General features: G+C 42.4%; 1 protein-coding gene and 1 long non-coding RNA gene across 5 annotated transcripts in view; one reads left to right on the plus strand and one right to left on the minus strand.

Moving 5' to 3' along the window:
- Positions 1-24,281, minus strand: part of LOC133657786 (uncharacterized) — a 313,085-nt gene that overhangs the window by 266,630 nt on the left and 22,174 nt on the right. The gene's annotated exons all lie outside the window — the stretch shown is intronic.
- LOC133657785 (sprouty-related, EVH1 domain-containing protein 2-like) overlaps positions 1-24,281 on the plus strand; it is a 64,983-nt gene that overhangs the window by 31,389 nt on the left and 9,313 nt on the right. Inside the window, exons 2-4 of the mRNA XM_062059517.1 lie at positions 16,608-16,800; positions 16,878-17,046; positions 21,243-21,307. Of these exons, the coding sequence (XP_061915501.1) occupies positions 16,608-16,800; positions 16,878-17,046; positions 21,243-21,307 (427 nt within the window). The remainder of the gene's footprint in view (positions 1-16,607; positions 16,801-16,877; positions 17,047-21,242; positions 21,308-24,281) is intronic.

The following is a 24,281-nucleotide window of genomic DNA, read 5'->3' on the forward strand; positions in this document are numbered from 1 at the left end:
GGGCCAAATATTAGAGCAGAAAAATCAGTTAGCAGGCTGTGTGCAAACGGTTAAATTATTATTTTTTTAAAAATCTAAACTCACTGTCCAACAATAAAGGGTTTACATTTTGGAATAAGTCATTTATAATTAGCAAGGCATAAATGAGATGGAATAATCTTTGACATTACATGTTTTGTATTTATTTTCTGCTATTGTAAAATATTACTGTATGTTGTAGCAAAAAGCTGTTGCTTGGTTTGTGGTAAAGTCTAGAGATGTCCGATAATGGCTTTTTTGCCGATATCCGATATTCCGATATTGTCCAACTCTTAATTACCGATTCCGATATCAACCGATACCGATATATAGCAGTGTTGTGCAGTCACTGAAAAAAAATGTAAAAACAAAAAAAATTAATTAAATTGTTATATGTATCCAGTGATTATACTATAAAGTTATTTTCCATTTAACTTCACCAGTTTTAGATTATTTGTATTCAAAATCGCTGAATTTTCACATTTGCCGTTCAAATACTGAGAAGAGACGGTGCGGTGATCAGCAGCCAGTTGAGGCACGTCACTCAGTTGTGCCTCAACATGGATTGCGGACTCGGCTAACTGCTGGCCTGCTGTGCAGTGAGACCGTATTGCTATATGAATAATATTATACATTTCCATAGTTTAGTTAGCTGAGGTATATAATGTACAGTGTATTTTGTCAACAACTGTATGTGTGTAAGTATTTCTTGTGCTGAGCAATCATAAAACGGCTGCAAAAGACGCACTGGCTGAGGCTCGCAGTAATCCCGCCTCCTGGTGGTAGAGAATGCACCCCCGCCGTAGAATGCACCCCCTGACGGGAGTGTTATATCAACTAAAGCCCACTTTAAGTTTCCACGTGCAAGATTGAATCTATTTAAAAAAGTTATTTAATAAGAAGCCAAAAAGTGCAAAAACAATAATGTTTGTGTTGGAGGAGTTGTGAATGACTGCAGGGCCACAACATTAGGTACACCTGCAGACTGCAGCACGGATTTCATATTTCATTCATTCACAACTCCTCCAACACCAACATTATTTTTTTTGTACTTTTTGGCTTCTTATTAAATAACTTTTTTAAATAGATTCAATCTTGCACGTGGAAAGTTTAAGTGGGCTTTAGTTGATATAACACTCCCGTCAGGGGGTGCATTCTACGGTGGGGGTGCATTAATCCAGCACAACAGCGGCGCATGGACTTCATTTATAAGTAAAGGTAAGACCATAATAACGTTTTTTTTTATTAAATGTGCTTTTTTGTGAGCTACAGTTTGTATGTGTAAAGTTAAAGTTAAGTTAAAGTACCAATGATTGTCACACACACACTACGTGTAATGAAATTTGTCCTCTGCATTTGACCCATCCCCTTGTTCACCCCCTGAGAGGTGAGGGGAGCAGTGGGCAGCAGCGGCGCCGCACCCGGGAATAATTTTTGGTGATTTTGTTGATATAGACTTAGTAGACACAACGTATATTAAGTATATTGAGTTTTATTCCAGACACTGAGGCAGCCGACATGTCAACATAGTTCCCTCCATGAAGTCCATATCCCAGCAGCCCCTGCTGCCCCGCCTCCAGCATGAATAGCCGTAAAGGGAAACATAGAACTGTCGTAAAGTGTTCATTGGAGAACAACACACGTTAACAATCTCCCTCTTCTTTCTTTAAAATAAGAAAAACAAAAGCCAAGTGCAACAAGGGAAAAGGCAATTGAAAAACATTCAAGAAAATAACAAAATACAATCAGCATTCTCGCCTGTGTTTTTTTTTTTTTTTTTTTTTTTTTTTTTAAACAACAATTAGGGTGAATTCCAATTAGGGTGGATTCCACAGTCCTTCACATAGTGCTTTCAAGAGCACTAGGGATGATGCCCCCTTTTTCGTCAGACAGTCAGCTAGTTGGGCTTTTGTCACTGACCAGAGCACCTTTTTGATTGTTTTACTCTGAATGAGCTCCTTGATCCCGCTTATATCCAACCGAAGTCTCTTCTCTGTGACCTGTTTAGTGGACTTAAGGGCATCATAAAGAGAGTGATTGTCAGTCACACAGACCAACGTGGGAGCATTTAATTTAGTGGTCCCAGTAGTGAGCTCCGAAAAAAGAGTAGAAAGGAAAATAGCATTGTCTATTCCATCCGACATAGCGAGTGTCTCTCCCGCAAGGGTGCTCCGCACCACACGCCTGATCCTCTTAGATTGCCAACAGAGAGGAGAAAACTTCCCGTTTTCCCCCATGAGAGTGATCAATGTCCCTCCTTGAGTACCTCCATCAGGCAAGTTTCCCAGCGAGGCATCACTGAAGACAGTCAAGTTCAAAGCATCATTATTACCCAAATGTTGAAATTTCAGAGTAACCTTTCCTGCTTTAAGTTTACGAATCACCTTATTTGCATCATGAATGGACTGCACAGTAGCATTTTTCAGAATAGATGCCAAAATACAAGCGTCAAACATAACATCAGGTCTAGTTTGTTTTGCAACCCAAAGAATTTGTCCTATTTTTGATCTCAGCTGCTCTCTTTCCGTTTCACTAAGAGCTGAATCTCTCTGTATAGCACGTGCTGGCTGCATGTTTATGGGTTGCATGTTGTCAATATAGCCCTGCTGATTCATCTCAATTACACCATTTACAGTGGCAATGTCCATTCCTACATAGCAGAAATTATCATGTTCCTCACGTCCCACACGGAACGCACACTTCAGTCGAGGAATCACATCAGTTACAAAGTTTTGTGAACCTGCCCAGAGAAAATCATCCACATGACATGCAAGTACCCCTTTAACTTTGCATTGTTCATCCAACCAATAAAAGACTGCAGGATCCACTTGTGACACTTTACCACTTGTGCTCAGCATTATTTCTTTCACTCTATTATACCAATAAAGTGATGCATCAGCAAGACCATATACACATTTCTTAAGTTTCCATAGCACCCCTTTACTGTTTGCTTCTGGGGGGGGGGGTGAACATGAATGTCCCTTGATAACTCCATGCCTTGCAAAAAGGCAGATTTAATGTCCATAGAATGGACCTTCCACTGATTTTGGCTAATCACTGCTAGCAATAACCTCAGGGATTCAGAAGCACAGGTTGGTGAATCTTTTTGCACCTGTTGGATATTGAACTCTTCAAAACCCCTGGCTACAAGTCTAGCTTTAGGCACAATACCGTTCTCAGTTTCTTTTAGACTACAGACCCAACGGGTGGAAACACATCTTTGGCCTGTATCTTCAACTTCTTCAAAAACATTATTATTGTTCCAGTTTTCAATCTCTATTTGTTTAGCTTCATCAAATGATATGTCTTTTGTTATAAGTACATCAGCATCCATGACTTCTGAATCGGACTCAATGCTGAGACTATTCACACGTGACAGATCAACAGCTTCTTTTTGACCATGACTCCCATCATTTTCAATAAATTGCAGGTTATACCAATTTTTATACCCTCCTGTGGCTTTGCCTGCTCTACCTAGGACTTTTGCTTTACATAGAACACTTTCATCACTTTTCATAAAGGTTACAGTATGTCCCGCTTTTACCTTGACACTGGACACAGGAATAACAGGGTTATCATTATAGACATTGTGCTCCATTTGAGTTTGAATTACATCATTATGAGTCACTAACGAATGAGCTCCCTCTCCTGCATTGGACTCTCTGTCACTTTCCTGTTCGTTATCAGCATCTGTGTTTTGTGTACTGAATGAGCCACCTGTGGCTCTGTTCACTACATCTGTGTTTTCACTGTCTGCTGCTTGATTCTGTACAATTATCTCACTGTTTGTGTCATCGAGAACCTCACTTTGAGCAGTTGTGTGTAACTTATTAAGCCTCAAGTGATGTACTCTAACAAGGATACCACCATGTCTTACAAATACAACAGCCCCATCCTGACCAATAACTATCCCTGGTCCCTTCCACTCTGTACTGTCAGCTCGTTTGTAATAGACCTTGTCTCCTGTCTCATATTTTTCATCTGTGGATCTGAGCTGCTTACGTAACGCTCTCCTTATTCTCTCTGAACATTCAGCTTCAGTGAAAGCCTTCCTAGAAGCATGCAACGCTGATATGTGTTGTCCTACCCTTGCACTAACAGTAGTGCCTTCGAGTGCAGGTAGTTTATCAATTAATACAGAGGGAAGGTTAGGGTTTTGACCAAATACCAGTTGATGTGGGCTATAACCATGAACACTGTGCATACAGTTCTTAGCCATAAGAGCCCAGTCTAGGGCAGTGTGCCAGTCACATCCATTTTCCCGTCTCACCTTCAGTAGGATGTCGGTGAGAGTCTGATTGTGTCTCTCCAACAGCCCGTTGCTCCAGGGACTGTATCCTGCTGTTGTCCTCGTCTCGATGTTGAAGTTTTCGGCCATGTCACGAAACTCTTCATTATTGAACTCTCCACCGTTGTCGCTGTACAAAATACGAGGAGGGCCGTGAACACTTATCCATGTGTGGATGAGGGCGTTGACCATTTCAGAGGCCTTCTTTGTCTTCACAATGCTTCCTGCACTGAACCGGGTGAATTGGTCGATCACATGTAGATACCACACTCCTGGCTCCAACTCATGCAGGTCCACCGCCACCGTCTCATTATATTCTGTAGCTAGAGGCAGACCAACAGCTGGCCTCGGCTTCGCTTTGCTGTATCTCTGACATATGTCACAATCATGCACTATTTGTTGCAAAATAGTGAGGCAGTCCTTGTCTTTATTACCCGAGCTTTGAATTAGCCTCTGCAGCCTGTCTGCAGATGCGTGGCCAAACTGTTTGTGTAGCTTGAGAAGGATTTTGCGCTTTTCGGCTGAAGACATGTTTTCTGTCACTGTCAGGACTTCATCTTCAGCTGTCGCTGCAAGTATCACGTCATCTTTCATTTGCTGTGTTGTGCTGTTTTTGTCTCTTATGTCCACACAGTAGTGTCCTGAGCTGGTGAACTCAAGAGGAATCTGCTGTTTAAACATCACTGCTCTGTCATTCTCCATATCTAAAACAGTTCCTGCCTTCTTCAGTGAGGACTTACTCAGCAGCAGTGGAATGTCAGCGTTGACCACTTCTGTCTCAATGTGACATTTTGTTTGTCCTATTTTGGCAGGTAGTTTCACTTTTCTGGTGGAATATACTAAGTTGCCATCTCCAAAACGAAATGGTCTTGAACTGGTGTTTTCTGTCCTCATCATTTTGTCTGTCTGCTCTTGACTGAGACAACTAACATAACTGTCAAGCCATTTCTCCCCACATACTGTACGAGTGCATGCCGTGTCTATGATGGCTGATCCCAGGGATTCAGTTATGAAAATCTCAGCGTCAGACATAGGGTCATTTGTCAACAACGTTATGTTAACTTCTTCTACATTTTCGTCTTCTGTTAGTCTTACTTGTTCGTTCTTCTTGTAAGGACAGTCCTTGGCCCAATGAAATGTGCTTTGACAAACGGCACATCTTGAACGCTTACCGAACTTATCCAATGGGTTGGTGCCCGGCAACGGTGTCCTTTCACTCTTCTGTTGAAACGTGTTCCGTCTTCCCTGTCCTTGTCGTTGTCGTTGTTCAGTGAAGAAAGCTGCATCTTGGTTTAGTTGAATCCCGTGCGACAAACCTGGCGCCGTTTTCGCTCCAAAAATCCGCTTGAGTGCCGACTTCATGGACGCAAACTTTAGGTCGGGGCACGCCGTTAGTGCAAGTTGTCTGTTTTTCTCATCGAGGCAGGCCGTGTCCAACAACTTGAAGGCTAACACAGCATCTGGAAGCGCCATGTCGTACTTTTTAATTCGATTGTATCGCTGCTCAAAGTCAATTATGTAGTCTGCCATTGAAACGGAACTGTCTTTCATTAAACGATCAAACTGGGAATACGCTTCGTACGCGCGGTCCTTTTCTTCTTGCTGAAACACACCGTCCAGTTTTGCTAGTAATGTCGCCATACCAGTGTCTTTGTCCAAGTCGTCTGCTGGTATCTCCATAGCGATATCCTTGGCTCGTCCTTCCAGACCCAAAGCCACAGCAAGCGCCTGCTTCTTCTTGTCGAGTTCGGTAACTCGTGCCCATATGTTAACTTCATTTTTCCAACATTCATACGGCCTGGTTTCGTCAAACTTCGGCGGTACTCTGTAGTTCGCAGCCATCTTCAAACCGTCCTCTGCTACCAATGTTGATATAGACTTAGTAGACACAACGTATATTAAGTATATTGAGTTTTATTCCAGACACTGAGGCAGCCGACATGTCAACATAGTTCCCTCCATGAAGTCCATATCCCAGCAGCCCCTGCTGCCCCGCCTCCAGCATGAATAGCCGTAAAGGGAAACATAGAACTGTCGTAAAGTGTTCATTGGAGAACAACACACGTTAACAATTTAACCCCCAATTCCAACCCTTGATGCTGAGTGCCAAGCAGGGAAGAATGCTGGTACATAAGCCTTAAAGGGATCATATTATGATTTTTTTTTTTACGTTTAAAACACTTCACTGTGGTCTACATAACATGGAATGCTGGTTCTTTGGTCAAAATGTTGCATAGATTATGTTTTACAGACCATCTTCAAGCCGCTTTCCGTGAGCGGTCTTATTTACGTGGCAGGACCACCTGCGCTTCAAATTTACGTAATAATTTAAAAAAACAATAATCCAGACTTACACAATACGTTTACGGGTGGCCTAGTGGTTAGAGTGTCCGTCGTGAGTTCAAATCCCAAAGACTATAAAAATGGGAGCCATTACCTCCCTGCTTGGCACACAGCATCAAGGGTTGGACTTGGGGGTTAAATCACAAAAAATTATTCCCGGGCGCGGCCACCGCTGCTGCCCACTGCTCCCCTCACCTCCCAGGGGGTGATCAAGGGTGATGGGTCAAATGCAGAGAATAATTTTGCCACACCTAGTGTGTGTGTGTGACAATCATTGGTACAAAAAAATAAAAACAAAATAAAAAAAATTGTAGTTAACTAGCTCCCCTGCTCCGGCATACAGATACGTAGACGCGCACACAGCTGCTTGGCTCGACGCCAAATATTAGCGGCGTTCCAACAGCCCACGTAGTGCAGACTAATGCAAGTGAAATGACAAAATTTTGTAACAAATTACTATAATTTTTATAATATCATTTTTAACAATGTGTGTTTTGCCTGCTACATGTCCTAACTGTGTACTTTTAGCCATAGTTTGTAGTATTTACTAATTATTGTATTTGTCTTGGGCAGCACGGTGGAACAGGGGTTAGTACGTGTGCCTCACAATACGAAGGTCCTGGGTTCAATCCTGGGCTCGGGATCTTTCTGTGTGGAGTTTGTATGTTCTCCCTGTGACTGCGTGGGTTCCGTCCAGGTACTCCAGCTTCCTCCCACCTCCAAAGACATGCACCTGGGGATAAGTTGATTGGCAACACTAAAATTGGCCCCTGCGGTGTGAATGTGGGTGTGAATGTTGTCTGTTTATGTGTTGGCCCTGCGATGAGGTGGCGACTTGTCCAGGGTGTACACCGCCTTCCGCCCGTGTCCAGCTGAGATAGGCTCCAGCACCCCCCGCGACCCATAAGGGACAAGCGGTAGAAATTGGATGGATGGATGTATTTGTCTTAAAGCACAGCGCAAGAGTGGCAATTATGAAGCATTTGATAAAATATCAGACAATTTTATTCTAACTTAATCCTAGATTATGGCAGACTATATGTAATATATACAATTGTTCTTTGAGTACAAGAAGAAAAGCCAAATGTGATTAATGCCGTTTTATTTTTTGTTTGATTCTTCCAAAATGGTTCTTTGAGTGTGAGAAGAACCATAGGTTTAATGAATTGTAAGATGTTTTTCATTTATTTAAAAAAAAGTATGGATATACATTTTGGTACCGGTACCAATATTTAAGGACAACCCTAGTCTTTGATGCTAGTTTGACCCTGGAAATAATTATTTCTGTTCCCATTATTTCCCTATGACAAAGTTGTTTAGTAAACCAAACTAATCAGCTGTCAACTAGTGTTTGGAACCTAAGAAAAATGTGTCATTTGCTGGAAATTTGGACTCATAGGTGCTTTAAAAAGTTGTAGAATTGTATCTTGTATAAGATTAATTTTGCAGTGTCTCCTCGCCCTACATTTGTCTGGACCAAATTAGACCATCGCCACCAAATGTGTGTGTCTCAGACTCTTCATGTATGTGTGTCTGTGTGTGTACGTTCGGTCCAGAACATGCGTCCGCCCCCGTATGTATCAAAGTAGCGCCTGGCCGCGGCCTGTAGCTCTCTGTGTGTTCCAACCACAGATTATAGGCCCCGTCATCAAACGGGAGGGCTCTAAACACGGCTCACAAGACGGCCCAAAATGTGACTATTCTACATCTGAGGGAGCTGATAGCCGCTATTGTGTACGTTGGAGCATGTGTGCTTATAGAGAGGCCTGGCTTTGGTGGTATTTCTGCATGTGGGTGGCCTACGTGTGTGCGGGAGGGGGTTACATGGATCCACATAGGTTTGAGGACGGTCACCTGAAACATCTTGGGACACGATATCGACGGATACGAAACACTTCAGCCATATCGCCCAGCCCTAATACGATCGCAACATATTGTTAAATGAATACCCCTCTCACCGTGTCAATCAAAATTGAGCATTATATGTACATTTTATATAAATGTGTGTCGCGGGAAAAAAATGAGTGACAAGCTGCGACATGAACTGTTAGCGTCCTGACTGAAGGCTAGAGAGTAGAGATGTCTGATAATGGCTTTTTTGCCGATATCCCGATATTGTCCAAGTCTTAATTACCGATTCGGATATCAACCGATACCGATATATACAGTCGTGGAATTAACACATTATTATGCCTAATTTTGTTGTGATGCCCCGCTGGATGCATTAAACAATGTAACAAGGTTTTCCAAAATAAATCAACTCAAGTTATGGAAAAAAATGCCAACATGGCACTGCCATATTCATTATTGAAGTCACAAAGTGCATTTTTTTTAACATGCCTCAAAACAGCAGCTTGGAATTTGGGACATGCTCTCCCTGAGAGAGCATGAGGAGGTTGAGGTGGACGGGGTTGGGGGGCGGGGTTGAGGTGGGTGGGTAGGGGGTATATTGTAGCGTCCCGTAAGAGTTAGTGCTGCAAGGGGTTCTGGGTATTTGTTCTGTTGTGTTTATGTTGTGTTACGGTGCGGATGTTCTCCCGAAATGCGTTTGTCATTCTTGTTTGGTGTGGGTTCACAGTGTGGCGCATATTTGTAACAGTGTTAAAGTTGTTTATACGGTCACCCTCAGTGTGACCTGTATGGCTGTTGACCAAATATGCATGGCATTCACTTGTGTGTGTGAAAGGCCGTAGATATTATGTGATTGGGCCGGCAGGCAAAGGCAGTGCCTTTAAGGTTTATTGGCGCTCTGTACTTCTCCCTACGTCCGTGTACACAGCGGCGTTTTAAAAAATCATACATTTTACTTTTTGAAACCGATACCGATAATTTTAAAACCAATACCGATCATTTCCGATATTACATTTTAAAGCATTTATCGGCCGATAATATCGGCAGTCCGATATTATCGGACATCTCTACTAGAGAGTGTGGCTAAAATCTATCCATCCGCAATGCGGAGCCACTTCTAAGTTACTAATCCTTGCCTTGATGGCTGTACATTCACAGTATTTCAAGTATCATTATCACTGGAAGAATAGCTAAACATACAACACACCGAGAAAGAGAGCAGGAGGAGACAAGAAGCCACAACTGCTTTGAGCTGGGTTGCTAGATCGGAAATGACAAATCATCATGGCAGAAGCTTAAAAAAAATCTAATTTGGGGGGAAATAATTGTACATCATAGAAATAAAGTTGTGAAGAGGAGAAAAAAAAGTTATTTAAAAAAACATGAAAAGCAAATCAAATGTTTAGAAATCCAAATAACTTATTTTGCTGTTGTTTCTATATGCCACAAACAAGACAGAGTCGCCTGAGAGCACCCGCTGCTCCTAGAGAAGAGCGATACATGGTTTCATGTCAAAGTCGCCAGAAGACCTGAAACAGATGCTAGATTTGTCACTAGTCGCATTTTTGAAAAAGAGTATCTGGAGGGCTGTGAACACTCACTAAATAAAGCGACAATGTCAAGAAGTCCCCCCTGCTACGTCATCTTATTCTCTGGCAGAGCAGGTGTGTCATGGTGGTGTTGGGATGCATGCTACCACCTACTGTACGATGTTGTAACTACAAGCTACATTCACAGACTGTCCCATTAGGATGTGTTATTGAAATATTCATTGTGCCATTTTTAAAAACGCTAAATTGTCATTTTTATGTGTGTGAAAGCCACTGTTTAGGCGTGTGTGGCAAACTAAATCAGTACATCTTCTTCAGTGTGTATGAAACAATTTTACAATGACATTTGTTCATAGAGGTCCTATTATGCAAAACTAACTTTTCTGCACAAGTCCCGAAAATTTGAAATCAAATTAAACAATCTCGCTCTCCTTCATATTTAACTTGTTTGCCCTCGGGCCCAACTTTGTCATTACAGAGGGGCTTAGGACCTACTCAAATATTAACACAAAATTTGTAATTTTATTCCTGATGTTAATCGTAGTTAATAATTATATATAGCCTACTTGCAGATTAACAGGACAAACCTTGTCAAATTATATGAATTACAAAGATTGTTATCAAGGTTTAGGTCAGGCTGATTACCAAAAATAAGTTCTGATCAAATATACCGCAAAAGAAGGCACTCAAAAACTGATGAAAAATAATTTTACATACAATTTCTTGCTGCCAAAATAAATGAGTTCTAACTAAATTAAAATGTAATAATGTATTTTTTTATGTCAATAAAATATAAGTGCAAATAAAAATACAGCTTCACCACTTTAGTCATAATTTTTGCGCTTATGAAACTTCTCTATGACTTTAGCTTCAGACTTCTGTTTGTTAGATATTGTCATTACTGCCACAAGTGGTGGAAAAGTGTGATACAACGGAGTACTGTTGCGACCCATACGGACCACAGCTGAGAAACACCGGGTTTCCCTTTAATGCAGGGGTCTCAAACTCAATTTACCTGGGGGCCACTGGATGCAGAAACTGGGTGAGGCTGGGCCGCAAGAAAAGATTTCTTAAAAAAAATCTAACATGCACTTTTTAATGAATTCACCTCCTTTGAATGGCTTTCCCGCCCTAGCAACCATCTCACTCACCATGTAGCTAGCTTTGACTGCTGCATCGCTCTTTTCGCTTGCTTTCTTGACGAAATCTTGTTGCCTCAGTAGACTGGTTTTAAAATTTGCAACCCGGTTCACTCCCCTAGTATTTTGCATACTCCTCAGCATGTCTAGTTGTATAATGACGTTTCAAATTGTATTCCTTGTGCAACGCAACTTTCTCTGTATCAACTACAGAAAAGAGCTATAAGGATTATTCATAAAGTAGATTACTTAAAACACACTAACATATTATTTATTAATTCGGGTTTATTGAAACTACAGGAGCTAGTAAAGTTACAGACATTATGTGTCATGTTTAAGGCTAAAAGTAAAACATTACCAGCAAATTTACAAAAAATGTTTGTCATCACTTCTGAGAATGAAGAGCATAGAAGAAAAGGTCATTTCAAACATCAGTATTCAAGGACAACTTTAAAACAAATGTGTATATCAGTGGTGGGGGTTAAACTATGGAATTCTCTTTACAAGAGATAAAAGATTGTAAAAATATATTCCAATTGAAAAAATATATAAGGACAGAACAATGAGATCATATGGACAGCCATAACTGTTTACATTTTGCTTTATATTTATTATTTTACTTATTTTTTGCCTAGTTTTGTATTTGTTTTGTATCATCCTGTGAGGTGTATACTACTTATTTTGTTTTTTTTGTTCGTTTTGTACATCATGAAGTTTTGCACTTCTTGTGTTTTTTTGTTTGTTTTCGTTATATTTGGATGTAATTGTTTGTTTATATGATATCATTAAGTAAGACTACGTACTATGTTGAAGGGGGCAGAAAAATATAAGATTTTTCTTCATCCTGCTCCTTCTCAGGCATTGGTGTGTAAATGTATAATTTAAAAATTGAGGTATAATTGTCTATCGATCAAAGATGCACATCAATGAAGGAGATAAATAAAAATGAAATGAAATGAAATAAGACACGTCGGGGTGCCCCTGTGAAAGAAATATTGCATCAAAAATCGTCTCTGTCTGGAGCCAACGGGAGGAGGGTGGGGGGTGGAGTTTACAGTTACGGTAGCACAATTAGCCCCGAACGGGTTAACATCACCACGTCTGTATCAGCGCTGGGGTCCAGTGCACCACACTTTTGTATTGTCGCTCGCTCCTTCGGCGGAGTGCTCGTCTTCCCCGCCCGGACTGTTTACAACGGGGGCGGGAGCGAGCAGGCGGGCGAGGGAGGGAGGCAGGGAGGGAGGAAGGAAGAGCGTGTGTCATAGAAAAGCAGCAAAATGTTTCTCTGCTTGCATTACGCAAGTGACATCAATGCATACTTGCCAACCTTGAGACCTCCGAATTCGGGAGATGGGGGGGGTTGAGTTGGGCGGGGTTAGGGGTAGCGGGGGTGTTTTTGTAGCCCGGAAGAGTTAGGGCTGCAAAGGATTCTGGGTATTTGTTCTGTTGTGTTTATGTTGTGTTTAGGTGCGGATGTTCTCCCGAAATGTGTTTGTCATTCTTGTTTGGTGTGGGTTCACAGTGTGGCGCATATTTGTAACAGTGTTAAAATATAAATAAAATAAAATATGACCACCCTCAGTGTGACATGTATGGCTGTTCCTTAAGTATGTCTTGCAATAACCTGCGTGTGTCTCTAGAAGCCTCATACAACATGTGTCTGGGCTGGCACGCTGTTAGTATGGAGAAAAAGATGATGCGGTGACAGATTCTAGAGGACACTGATGACAGTGCCATCACGGCACGCCCTCGATATTGTCGAGAGCCTCATACCACAACGTGATTGGTAGATTTCTTCAGCTCCGCACACAACGCTGTCAAGCGCCATTCATTTAAAACTCGCGGGCCGCACTAACATTAAACTTTCATATTAAGGTGGGGGCCGCAAAATAACGTCTCCCAGGCCACAATTGGCCCGCGGGCCGCGTGTTTGAGACCCCTGCTTTAATGTAATTGAATGTGGCGCGCCGCCACGGCATTTTTATTGCCGCCAAACCTTGAAGATAAGGGCTCTTTTGTACTTGAAAACAAATTAAATATATTGTAGCCCCCAGAAGAAATTACACATTGTCCGACGCTATTTTAAACTTTTATTACCAATCTTAAGATAAACAACGGTGCAATTCCAACAGGTTTTTACCTCCCATGAAAACACTTTCATGTAGCGAGTCTTCGCTTCCCCGCCGGACACACAACGCTTCCTCATTCTCTGCCAATCACCTTTCAGTCACGGACGGTGTGTTTGTTTAATTAATTAATAAATTAATGAAAACAGATTTGTTTTAAATATATGTATAGACAAAGACATGCACCTGGGGATAGGTTGACTGGCAACACTAAATTGGCCCTAGTGTGTGAATTTTGTCTGTCTATCTGTGTTGGCCCTGTGATGAGGTGGCGACTTGTCCAGGGTGTACCCCGCCTCCCGCCCGAATGCAGCTGAGATAGGCTCCAGCACCCCTCGCAACCCCGAAAGGGACAAGCGGTAGAAAATGGATGGATATATGTATACATTTTTTAGCTTTTTAGACAAAAATCATATCATTCTAGCAACAAATTACTCTATGACGTCATTGTGACCACGCTCACAACCACGCCCCCACCTCCACAGGTATCTTGGCATTTTAGGAGAACCCCTGAAACAAACATTTTTACGCAGCCCACAATTGGTGCCGGCCCTATGGTTAAGAAACTCTGCTTTAAACGAGCCGTTTGGAATTGAAGTAGCTTGTGACGTATTTTTCCCAAATGTGACGTCAGCGGATATCTCCATACAGTATGTGGTATAAATTTACCCAAAGATCTTTGCACAAGTCCGCCATTGTAGCGCCGACGGTGTAGTCAATAAGCTCCTTCTTTTTCTCAGACCTCTTGTTGTGGGGCAGATTGGCTCGTACATGCACCCTCCGCTTTTGCCATTTCTAATACAAAGTAGCGTATAGTTGTAACGTATAACTGTCAGTAAACTCGCTATGGAAGCGCTAAAAACTAGAACAAAGATGGTTGGTAGAAGACACTGTCGAAGTGGAGGCACATAAATAAGACCCGCCCACAAAACAGCGCATCCTTAAGAGACTGTCAGAAAGCGGCTTGAAGATGGTCCGTAAACCAACCTGTGCAACATTTTGACCAAGGTACCACCATTATGTGTTATGTAGACCACAGGGAAGTGTTTCAAATGTAGAATATTAATCATAATACGACCCCTTTAAAAGATTAACGCAAGTGCAGCTTACAATAAATCAAAATGTGGAAAATCTGACATTTTGGTGCATTTTAAGCAGTCAGAAGAAGCTTCTTATGTGATCTATTGTGACTGTGGGTCAGCTAAGGTTTAGGGTCTGGGGAATGCGACTGTATATGTCAATGAAGGAGAATGGAAATACAGGCGTGTGTGTGTGTGTGTGTGTGTGTGTGTGTGTGTGTGTGTGTGTGTGTGTGTGTGTGTGTGTGTGTGTGTGTGTGTGTGTGTGTGTGTGTGTGTGTGTGTGTGTGTGTGTGTGTGTGTGTGTGATGAAGCAAGAGAAATAGGGAGGTGTAAGAGAGAGGTGGTGTTATATAATTAGCTTACAGACAGTTCTGCAGATTTGACGTTTCACACACACACACACACACACACACACACACACACACACACACACACATGTAGCACAGGTGGCAAAACCAGTCGAGCGGCTCCCTCCCTCCCACGCACATTCATAAAAGTGACTGAATGACAGGCTGGCTGACTGCATGACGACAGACAAACAGTCCACACCACACACACGCCTACAGGGCTTGCATGTTCATTTTAAAAGAGACACAGGGGGAGGAGGAGTCTTTCCTGTTATTGTCGGATCAGCGTTGTAGATCGGGCTCATTGTGTCCCTTTTTTAAGGGCGGCGACTGTCATGTTGCAGCACGACGGCTCTTTTGTCCTGCGCTGTTGATCTTTCGTAGACTAAACTGTCGCCGGTTCCTCCTACTCCGTGTCCAACAACAACTCCTTTTGGGCTCAACTAGTTTTATCGGTTTTAATTTTACCACTAAATGCTGAGACACAGAGACCGACCGCCAAAGGAATCCATGAACTGAGGACAATACATCCTAGCAATACCCAGACACCGTGAAAGTACACCCTCTTAACATGGTGGAACATGCTTTCATTGGCCGTTTGGATATGCAGTGTCAACAAGATACATTGTAATAAAAAGTCCTCAAAAGGAGACAGTATTAACACAAATGTCTGAGCTCATGCGGAAAAAACATCAAAGTACAAGCAGTGACACCATAATATTTAAAGTACTACAAAACTGTGGCCTGTAGAGGTAGATGTACGTGTGCTCACACACCTCCCACCTCCAGCAGAGCGAGGACGAGGCAAAGTCGTGACTGCGGACGCCCTCAAACATTCTGCCGACGTGCGAAAGCTCTATGATGAAGTATGGCGCAAATGGCAAACATAATAAACCGGGCCAGGAAAAAGTATAGAAATGAGCGTGGATATGATGGAAGATTTGACTACGTTTACACTGAAGCCCAAATCGGATTTTTTCTAAGTCAAATTTTTTCCAGCTGACTGTTTACACTGCCAGTAAAATGTGACCTTTATCAGACTCCAGTATAAACGCACACAGGCCCCAATGTGGCCCCAATGTGGCCTCAACGTCACTTGCATGCACAGTTCGATAAAGTGAAAACAAAGGAAGTTGACAGGATTCTGTAAATGAACAATACTGCAAAATAATAAAGTCGCCACACAAAATGATGTTTTTTTAAGTGAAAATACATTATAGATAATGTGTGAATGGATATACTGTATATACCGGTAGTGTAATATATTGGGGGGGTTCTAATCTTTTTATGGCTGTCAAGTAGGAGACACGGAGAACAGCAATGCTGAAAATACAGCTAATGCACGGATCTACGTTAGCTTTATTTTTTAACTGATGTAAACAATTAACATAACATGTAAGTAATTATGCCACAGCGTCAATTACGGTCCTTCAACAATCGCAATTTCTTCGGAATCAAAACATATATTTATATATTACACATAGAATATTATTTGCACACTATTAAATAGCCTTGAACCAACAATTCGGACGCCGAAACCAAATGTCGTAGCGACCTATCCACTACCGCTGGCGGGTCGCGTCTTTCCCGCCGCACACAAATGACGTAGCTCGCAAACAGGCCGTATTTCTGTTTGGATTGAAGTCACATTTGAAATGATCGATTTCCTTCTTGGATTTTGACTACCTCCTGATGTGGCCTGAATCGGACGCGAAAAGATCAGATTAGAAGCACTTTGGAGCGTTCAGACTGGCAGAAAAAGTCTGATCTGTGTCACTTGAGGGCAATTAAATCCGATTTACTGTGCAATGTAAACAGGACTTTTGACTCCGAGCGTCTCAACATTCTCCTTGTTGTGTCCAGTGACAGCTACATCGTACGTGTGAAAGCAGTGGTGATGACGCGGGACGACTCGAGCGGAGGCTGGCTGGCGCAGGACGGGGGCGCTCTCAGCAGGGTGGGGGTCTGTCGCCTACGACCCACCGAGCTACCCCCGCTGCCGCCCTCCGGAAGCTCGCAGTTCCTCATCCGGGGCGAGCGGCTGCGGGACAAACAGGTGACGCCCGCCGGCCGCCACGACCAACGCATTTGAAAGAGATCAAAACGACTGACTGACGTGCGTGTGGTTGACAGGTGATCCTGGACTGTCCACTGAGGAAAGACTTGGTGTACACTATAGCAACGCCCACCTTTCACCACTGGAAGGTGGAGGACCGAAGGTGTGGCCTGGGCTTCCAGGGTCCAGCTGATGCAAGGGCGTTCGACAGGGGGGTGCGGAAAGCCATCGAGGACCTGGCAGAAGGTACAAACGAGTGTCCTATACATCATTTCCACTAGTCTACAAACTACTAACGTCTTGCCTGGACTTTTTGGTGCACACAGCTCTTGAACAACCCCATCGCTAGCAACCTGTACTTATGTGAATCTTACTCGACCCTACTTCTGCGGTTGGTTTCCTTCAGTTAAGGCGTACAAATCAGTAATTTACCATCAATGGAAACAATGCTGTGCTAGTCTACTGAAGTTTGGCAGTCAAATCTGTCTACAGTGACCACTCAAAAGAAACAGCCGAGGTGGCCACTCTGTGCAGGTTAGCAATAGGGGTGGGAAAAATATTGATACCTTTTTAAACGCTATACAGTCCAACATCGATTTACAAACTGTATTGGTTCTTGAACAGGGTTCAAAATCGAAAAGTTTGTATAGTCAAGCAAATTTCTCCATAAGAGACAATATAAATATGAATAACACGTTCCAGCCTCAACAAAAACTCTTACCTTACCTTTTTCAGGTAAGGTTTGTACACTTTGAATGCAATAACGTACTATACAGTACTGTGTAAAGAAACGTACCAAGAAGGTGATGAATTAACTATTTCTTTATCAACAGGCTAAAACAACGACAAGCTAAACTGTCCTGTATGCTCTGCCAACATGCGCACATACACTGAAGTCCCTTTGGTGCCCTCACAAATGTTCAGAAGGCACACAAATCCTTAACTTTAACAACCACATTGCCATCCATCCATCCATTTTCTACCGCTTCTCCCTTTCGGGGTCGCGGGAGGTGCTGGAGCCTTTCTCAGCTGCATTCGGGCGGAAGGCGTTGGTACAATAATAAACATTTAAAAACGTAAAATCCACTTACATTAAATTTAACATTGTCAAATGGGCGTTTGTCTGTGTGTTCTCTTGGAAGAGCTGAACGAGAGGTAGTCTTCTCTTCCGCTGTGAAATGAGTCCGCATCTTTTTTCAGAAAAGTCCGCAATTACAAATAAAAAAACTTGATGTGGTACGAAGCAGTATTCCTCAATCTTGAGCACAAACTGAATGAATGAAGTGTTTGTACACAGAGAAACGGTTCGAACACAGAGGCATATTTTGCGCGATCTAAAATTCCGTAAACCATCCATTTTCTGTACAATTGCGATATTTGAATTACAATGTTGATTCTGTCCAATGAAATATTACTGTCATCTAATGTACATATAAAAACTTTGTATTTTGCATTTTAAAGTCAGCACTGAACTATGTTGAATATCGCTATACTGTATCGTATCGTGAAGTCATTGCCACCTCTAGTTGGTAGGTTTTTGGGAGGGTTTTTTCGGCTATCTTGATTTTTCGGCTAGTACATGTACGTGTATTTTATCTAGCATGGGGGTGCCCAGTCATTTTGCCTACTTGGGCCAAAGTGAAAATGTTATAATGGGCCACAAACAAAATAAAGTGATTTTAAGTGAGTGCGGCGTTCGCCCCATTCAGCTATAAATAAGGCTCGAAAGGGCACATGATTTTGCATGCATTGTGGGGCCGCATGTCATTTTTGTTGGCCAAAGCTTTTGTTTACATGACTGTACTGCACTCGCGGTAATATGAGAGAGCGCAACAAACTGGATTAAAAATGCCCATCCATTCATTTTCTACCGCTTGTCCCTTACTGGGTCGCGGGGGGTGCTGGAGCCTATCTCAGCTGCATTGAATAGTACAACAACAAAAAAATCAAGGGACTGAACTGAGAAACTGTACACTATTTCAAAGGCTCACTACCTCCAAAAAATTGTAAAATTGATATAATTTATCCATATCAGCATGTCCAAATGTAAGTAAGCTGCCGCCATTGTTGAAGCCAAAGTTGTCTATAGTTCGTCAACCGAGTCAGTTTTTATACCTGTGAAGAATTTTAGAATGCAAAGTGTGCTAAGGCTCATTGTCCTCCGTTCAAATTGCGCCTAATCTATGACTTTATAATAATAATAATAATACCTGGGATTTATATAGCGCTTTTCTAAGTACCCAAAGTCGCTTTACATGTTAAAAACCCATCATTCATTCACACCTGGTGGTGGTAAGCTACTTTCGTAGCCACAGCTGCCCTGGGGTAGACTGACGGAAGCGTGGCTGACAATTTGCACCTACAGCCCCTCCGACCACCACCTATCATTCATTCAACATTCATTCACCGGTGTGAGCGGCACCGGGGGCAAGGGTGAAGTGTCCTGCCCAAGGACACAACGGCATGGTAAGAGGCGGGGAGCGAACCTGCAACCCTCAGGTTTCTGACACGGGCGCTCTACCCACTACGCCATGCCGCCCCCACTTTCATCTCTTATGTGTCCGAGATGGAGTAATGGTGCCCATTTCATAAGCAGGTTTCCCTTAAAAAAAACTAGCAATTATTACTTTAAAATACTTTATACTGCGCGAAAGCTCAGAAAATACTCATTTATTTTTGTGCGTACCCATGACTAAAAAATTGTGTACGTTGTTTGTACCCCGTCACTAGCTTAGCTAACTCTAACAGCCTACTAAATACTTTGTGTGAAAAAGAATAAAACATGCTTTGATTTGAAAGTCTGAAAATGCAGTGAACACACCAACACGATGTGTTCACTGCCATCACTAGTAACGTGATGGCAGTGAACACACCAACACGATGTGTTCACTGCCATCACTAGTAACGTGATGGCAGTGAACACACCAACACGATGTGTTCACTGCCATCACTAGTAACGTGATGGCGTTACAAGTGACGTTTGATCGTCTATTGCAGCCTTTGTTAGCTCACTAACCCGACTTCCTTATCTTTAATGCCAGAAATAAGTTAAAAAAAAATTTCACCAAATAGTTGTTTTTCCCTGAAGCAATCATGACCACAATTGTGGCAGTTCATGATGCCGCATGTTTTGAATTGAGGAAAATAACAAAACTTTAGCAAAAAGTTTTGCATTCAGATGTGTAAATAAGCCATTCAGAGGCCAGCAAGACCCACAATACATTGCGTTTCCACTTAACACTTAACAAGTAGAGATGTCCGATAATATCGGACTGCCAATATTATCGGCCGATAAATGCTTTAAAATGTAATATCGGAAATTATCGGTATCGGTTTCAAAAAGTAAAATTTATGACTTTTTAAAACGCCGCTGTACGGAGTGGTACACGGACGTAGGGAGAAGTACAGAGCAGTTGCGTCTCCCAGTCATACTTGCCAAACCCCCCGATTTTCACGGGAGACTCTCGAATTTCAGTGCCCCTCCCGAAAATCTCCCGGGGCAACCATTCTCCCGATTTCCACCCAGACAACAATATTGGGGGCGTGCCTTAAAGGCACTGCCTTTGCGTGCCGGCCCAGTCACATAATATCTACGGCTTTTCACACACACAAGTGAATGCAAAGCATACTTGGTCAACAGCCATACCGGTCACACTGAGGGTAGGCCTATAAACAACTTTAACACTGTTACAAATATGCGCCACACTGTGAACCCACACCAAACAAGAACGACAAACACATTTTAGGAGAACATCCGCACCGTAACATAAACAAAACAGAACAAATACCCAGAACCCCTTGCAGCACTAACTCTTCCGGGATGCTACGATATACACCCCCGCCACTTCAACCCCGCCCCCCCCAACCCAACCTCCCAGGGAGAGCATGTCCCAAATTCCAAGATGCTGTTATGAGGCATGTTAAAAAAAATGCACTTTGTGACTTCAATAATAAATATGGCAGTGCCATGTTGGCATTTGTTTCCAAACCTTGAGTTGATTTATTTTGGAAAACCTTGTTACATTGTTTAATGCATCCAGCGGGGCATCACAACAAAATTAGGCATAATAATGTGTTCATTCCACGACTGTATATATCGGTATCGGAATCGGTAATTAAGAGTTGGACAATATCGTAATATCGGCAAAAAAGCCATTATCGGACATCTCTACTTTCAAGCCCTATAAAAGGAGTGGAGATAGCAACTAGTTAGCCTTGCACGCATGCCACCAATGAGCTTGAAATATGTCAGTATGAATATGTATTTAATGTGGAATGCCAACCTTTGAAAAATTCCCTTCAAAACGCAATGTGGCGACCGTGGCCATCTCAGCTTGTTAGCTATGTGCCCAGAGGACAAGGAAGCTACATGCTAATAAATACCACACGGTCTTGACAAGCAGTTTTTTCTGAATTTTCAACGTTTTCTTTCTTCTGCATAGGTTCGACCACCTCCTCTACAGCACTCCAGAACGAAGGCGAGCTGGGCGACGACGACGTCTTCACGGTGAGCGTGCTACTGTCATCCAAGTGGAAGCTTCTGAACACATGAGTCGTTTGCACGCTCGCAGAGCTTGCAGCAGCACAAAAAAAAAAAAGTTTGAGTGCTTGAGCGGGACCCCTCCCCCACCAACCTTCCTGCCTCCCCTGTAACCCGACACCAGGAGCAGCAGGCTGGGTCAAAAGGTTACTTCCTGTACCCTACCGCCTCCTTCTCTCCTGGCGACCCCCCCGTCACCCGCCCCCTCCCTCCCCCGAGGCTTAAAAAGAGCAGCAACCAAACGAGCGGCTCGCAGCTGTTTCCCAGCTTAGTGCGGGGCCGCTGATTTACGAGAGGAAGTGCCTCGTGGTTCATCTTTTGACTCTGGCTGTCTGTGATGGCCAAGACTAATAGGTGCTCTGCTGGGAGTGTACCGCCACCGCAGAGACGCACACAAACACACAGAGAGGCGGAATGGGGGGGCTGCAACGCTGTCACGGGCTTCTCACAAGCGTTTTCACATGCGCTGGAAAGGTAGGGATGTGCTTTCAAAGAAATGTCCTCGATCTATCAATCAATAAGAATAATAATGAACGGTGAGGGCTGGGCCAGTAAAATTATATCAATATATACCGCGATAAACACGTAACGATATCAATAAAAAATGTGTTTGATAAAACGTCTGACATACATACATACATATACATATATATATATACATATACACATATATATATATATATATATATATAAATATATATATATATATATTAGAGATGTCCGATAATGGCTTTTTTGCCGATATCCGATATTCCGATATTGTCCAACTCTTAATTACCGATTCCGATATCAACCGATACCGAAATATACAGTCGTGGAATTAACACATTATAATGCCTAATTTTGTTGTGATGCCCCGCTGGATGCATTAAACAATGTAACAAGGTTTTCCAAAATAAATCAACTCAAGTTATGGAAAAAATTCTAACATGGCACTGCCATATTTATTATTGAAGTCACAAAGGGCATTATTTTTTTTAACATGCCTCAAAACAGCAGCTTAGAATTTGGGACATGCTCTCCCTGAGAGAGCATGAGGAGGTTGAGGTGGGCGGGGTTGGGGGTCGGTGGGGTTGAGGTGGTGGGTGGGGGTGGGGGGGTGTAGTGGGGGGTGTATATTGTAGCGTCCCGGAAGAGTTAGTGCTGCAAGGCGTTCTGGGTATTTGTTCTGTTGTGTTTATGTTGTGTTACGGTGCGGATGTTCTCATTGCCATTCTTGTTTGGTGTGGGTTCACAGTGTGGCGCATATTTGTAACAGTGTTAAAGTTGTTTATACGGTGTGACCTGTATGGCTGTTGACGAAGTATGACTTGCATTCACTTGTGTGTGTGAAAAACCGTAGATATTATGTGATTGGCCTGTCACGCAAAGGCAGTGCCTTTAAGGTTTATTGGCGCTCTGTACTTCTCCCTACGTCCGTGTACCACTCCGAACAGCAGCGTTTTAAAAAGTCATAAATTTTACTTTTTGAAACAGATACCGATAATTTCCGATATTACATTTTAAAGCATTTATCGGCAGTCCGATATTATCGGACATCTCTAATATATATATATATATATATATATATATATATATATATATATATATATATATATATATATATATATATATATATATATATATATTTATTGTTGTTGTTGTTGTTGGCCGGAAGAAACCGAAGAGAATGAAGCAGGTTTGGTTGCATGAACAAAGGCAGTGTTTTTCAACCACTGTGCCGCGGCACATTAGTGTACCGTGAGATATTGTCTCTTGTGCCGTGGGAGATTATGTAATTTCACCTAATTGGGTTAAAAATATTTTTTGCAAACCAGTAAGTATAATCCGCAAATGTGCCGCTGTTGAGTGCTGTCTAGAGATCGGCAGAGTAACAGTGTAATACTCTTCCATATCAGTAGGTGGCAGCAGGTAGCTAATTGCTTTGTAGATGTCGGGAACATGGTTTGTCGCGATCACAATATGCAGACGACAGCGGGAGGCAGCGTGCAGGTAAAACGGTATCTCATGCTTAAACCAAAAATAAACGAAAGGCGAGTGCCGCTAAGAAACGGCATTGAAGTTTTGGGATGGCTATGCAAAACGAAGCTAAAACTGAACTGGCTGCAAAGTAAACAAAAACAGAATGCTGAACGACAGCAAAGACTTACAGCGTGTGGAGCAGCAGACAGCGTCCACAAAGTACATCCGTACATGACATGACAATCAACAACAAAATAGGAGCACAAGACAAGAATTAAAATCAAACAAAGGAAAACACCAAAAAACTCCAAATAAGACAGTACACCTACTTTGAGACAAGAGCTATAGTGATGGTTTGAATTCATATCCAACAATTGCGAGAACGAGTTTTTACTGTCAATATTGGTTGTTGAGTTTCAGTTTTTAATGTTTTCTGCTGGTGGTGTGCCTCAAGATTTTTTCAATGAAAAAAAATGTGCCTTAGCTCAGAAAAGGTTGAAAAACACTGAACAAAGGCACTGGCGATTTTGGCAAAACAGGAAGTGATCAGTGAGCAATAAGAGGGAAACGATGAACTGCCAATCGCAAAACACTGTCATATTGGTTGCACCATCTTGCTGTCTCGCTGTTCATTTTCTGAATGGAGTGAGAAGAGTAAGTAAAAATGAGTGCGGCAGAGAGCGAAGAAGTTGTGGATAAAATGGGAAAAGTCACCTCGACAGAATGGCAGTAGTCCTTCGCCGCACTTATCTTTTCTTTTCAACCCTCGTTCGTTCCCTATTCGGATGTACGTAAACAACAGGTAGGAACTAAAGATTACTAGGGCTGTGAATCTTTGGGCACCAAACAATTCGATTTGATTCAGTTCTTGGGGGCAACGATTCAATTCAGAATTGATTCTCGATTCAAAACGATTCTCGATTCAAAATCTATAATTTTTTCATAACATTCGATGAGAGTTTTATAATTAACTACAATC

The sequence above is a fragment of the Entelurus aequoreus genome, linkage group LG09 (assembly GCF_033978785.1).
Source record: "Entelurus aequoreus isolate RoL-2023_Sb linkage group LG09, RoL_Eaeq_v1.1, whole genome shotgun sequence".
Taxonomy (NCBI): Eukaryota; Metazoa; Chordata; class Actinopteri; order Syngnathiformes; family Syngnathidae; genus Entelurus; species Entelurus aequoreus.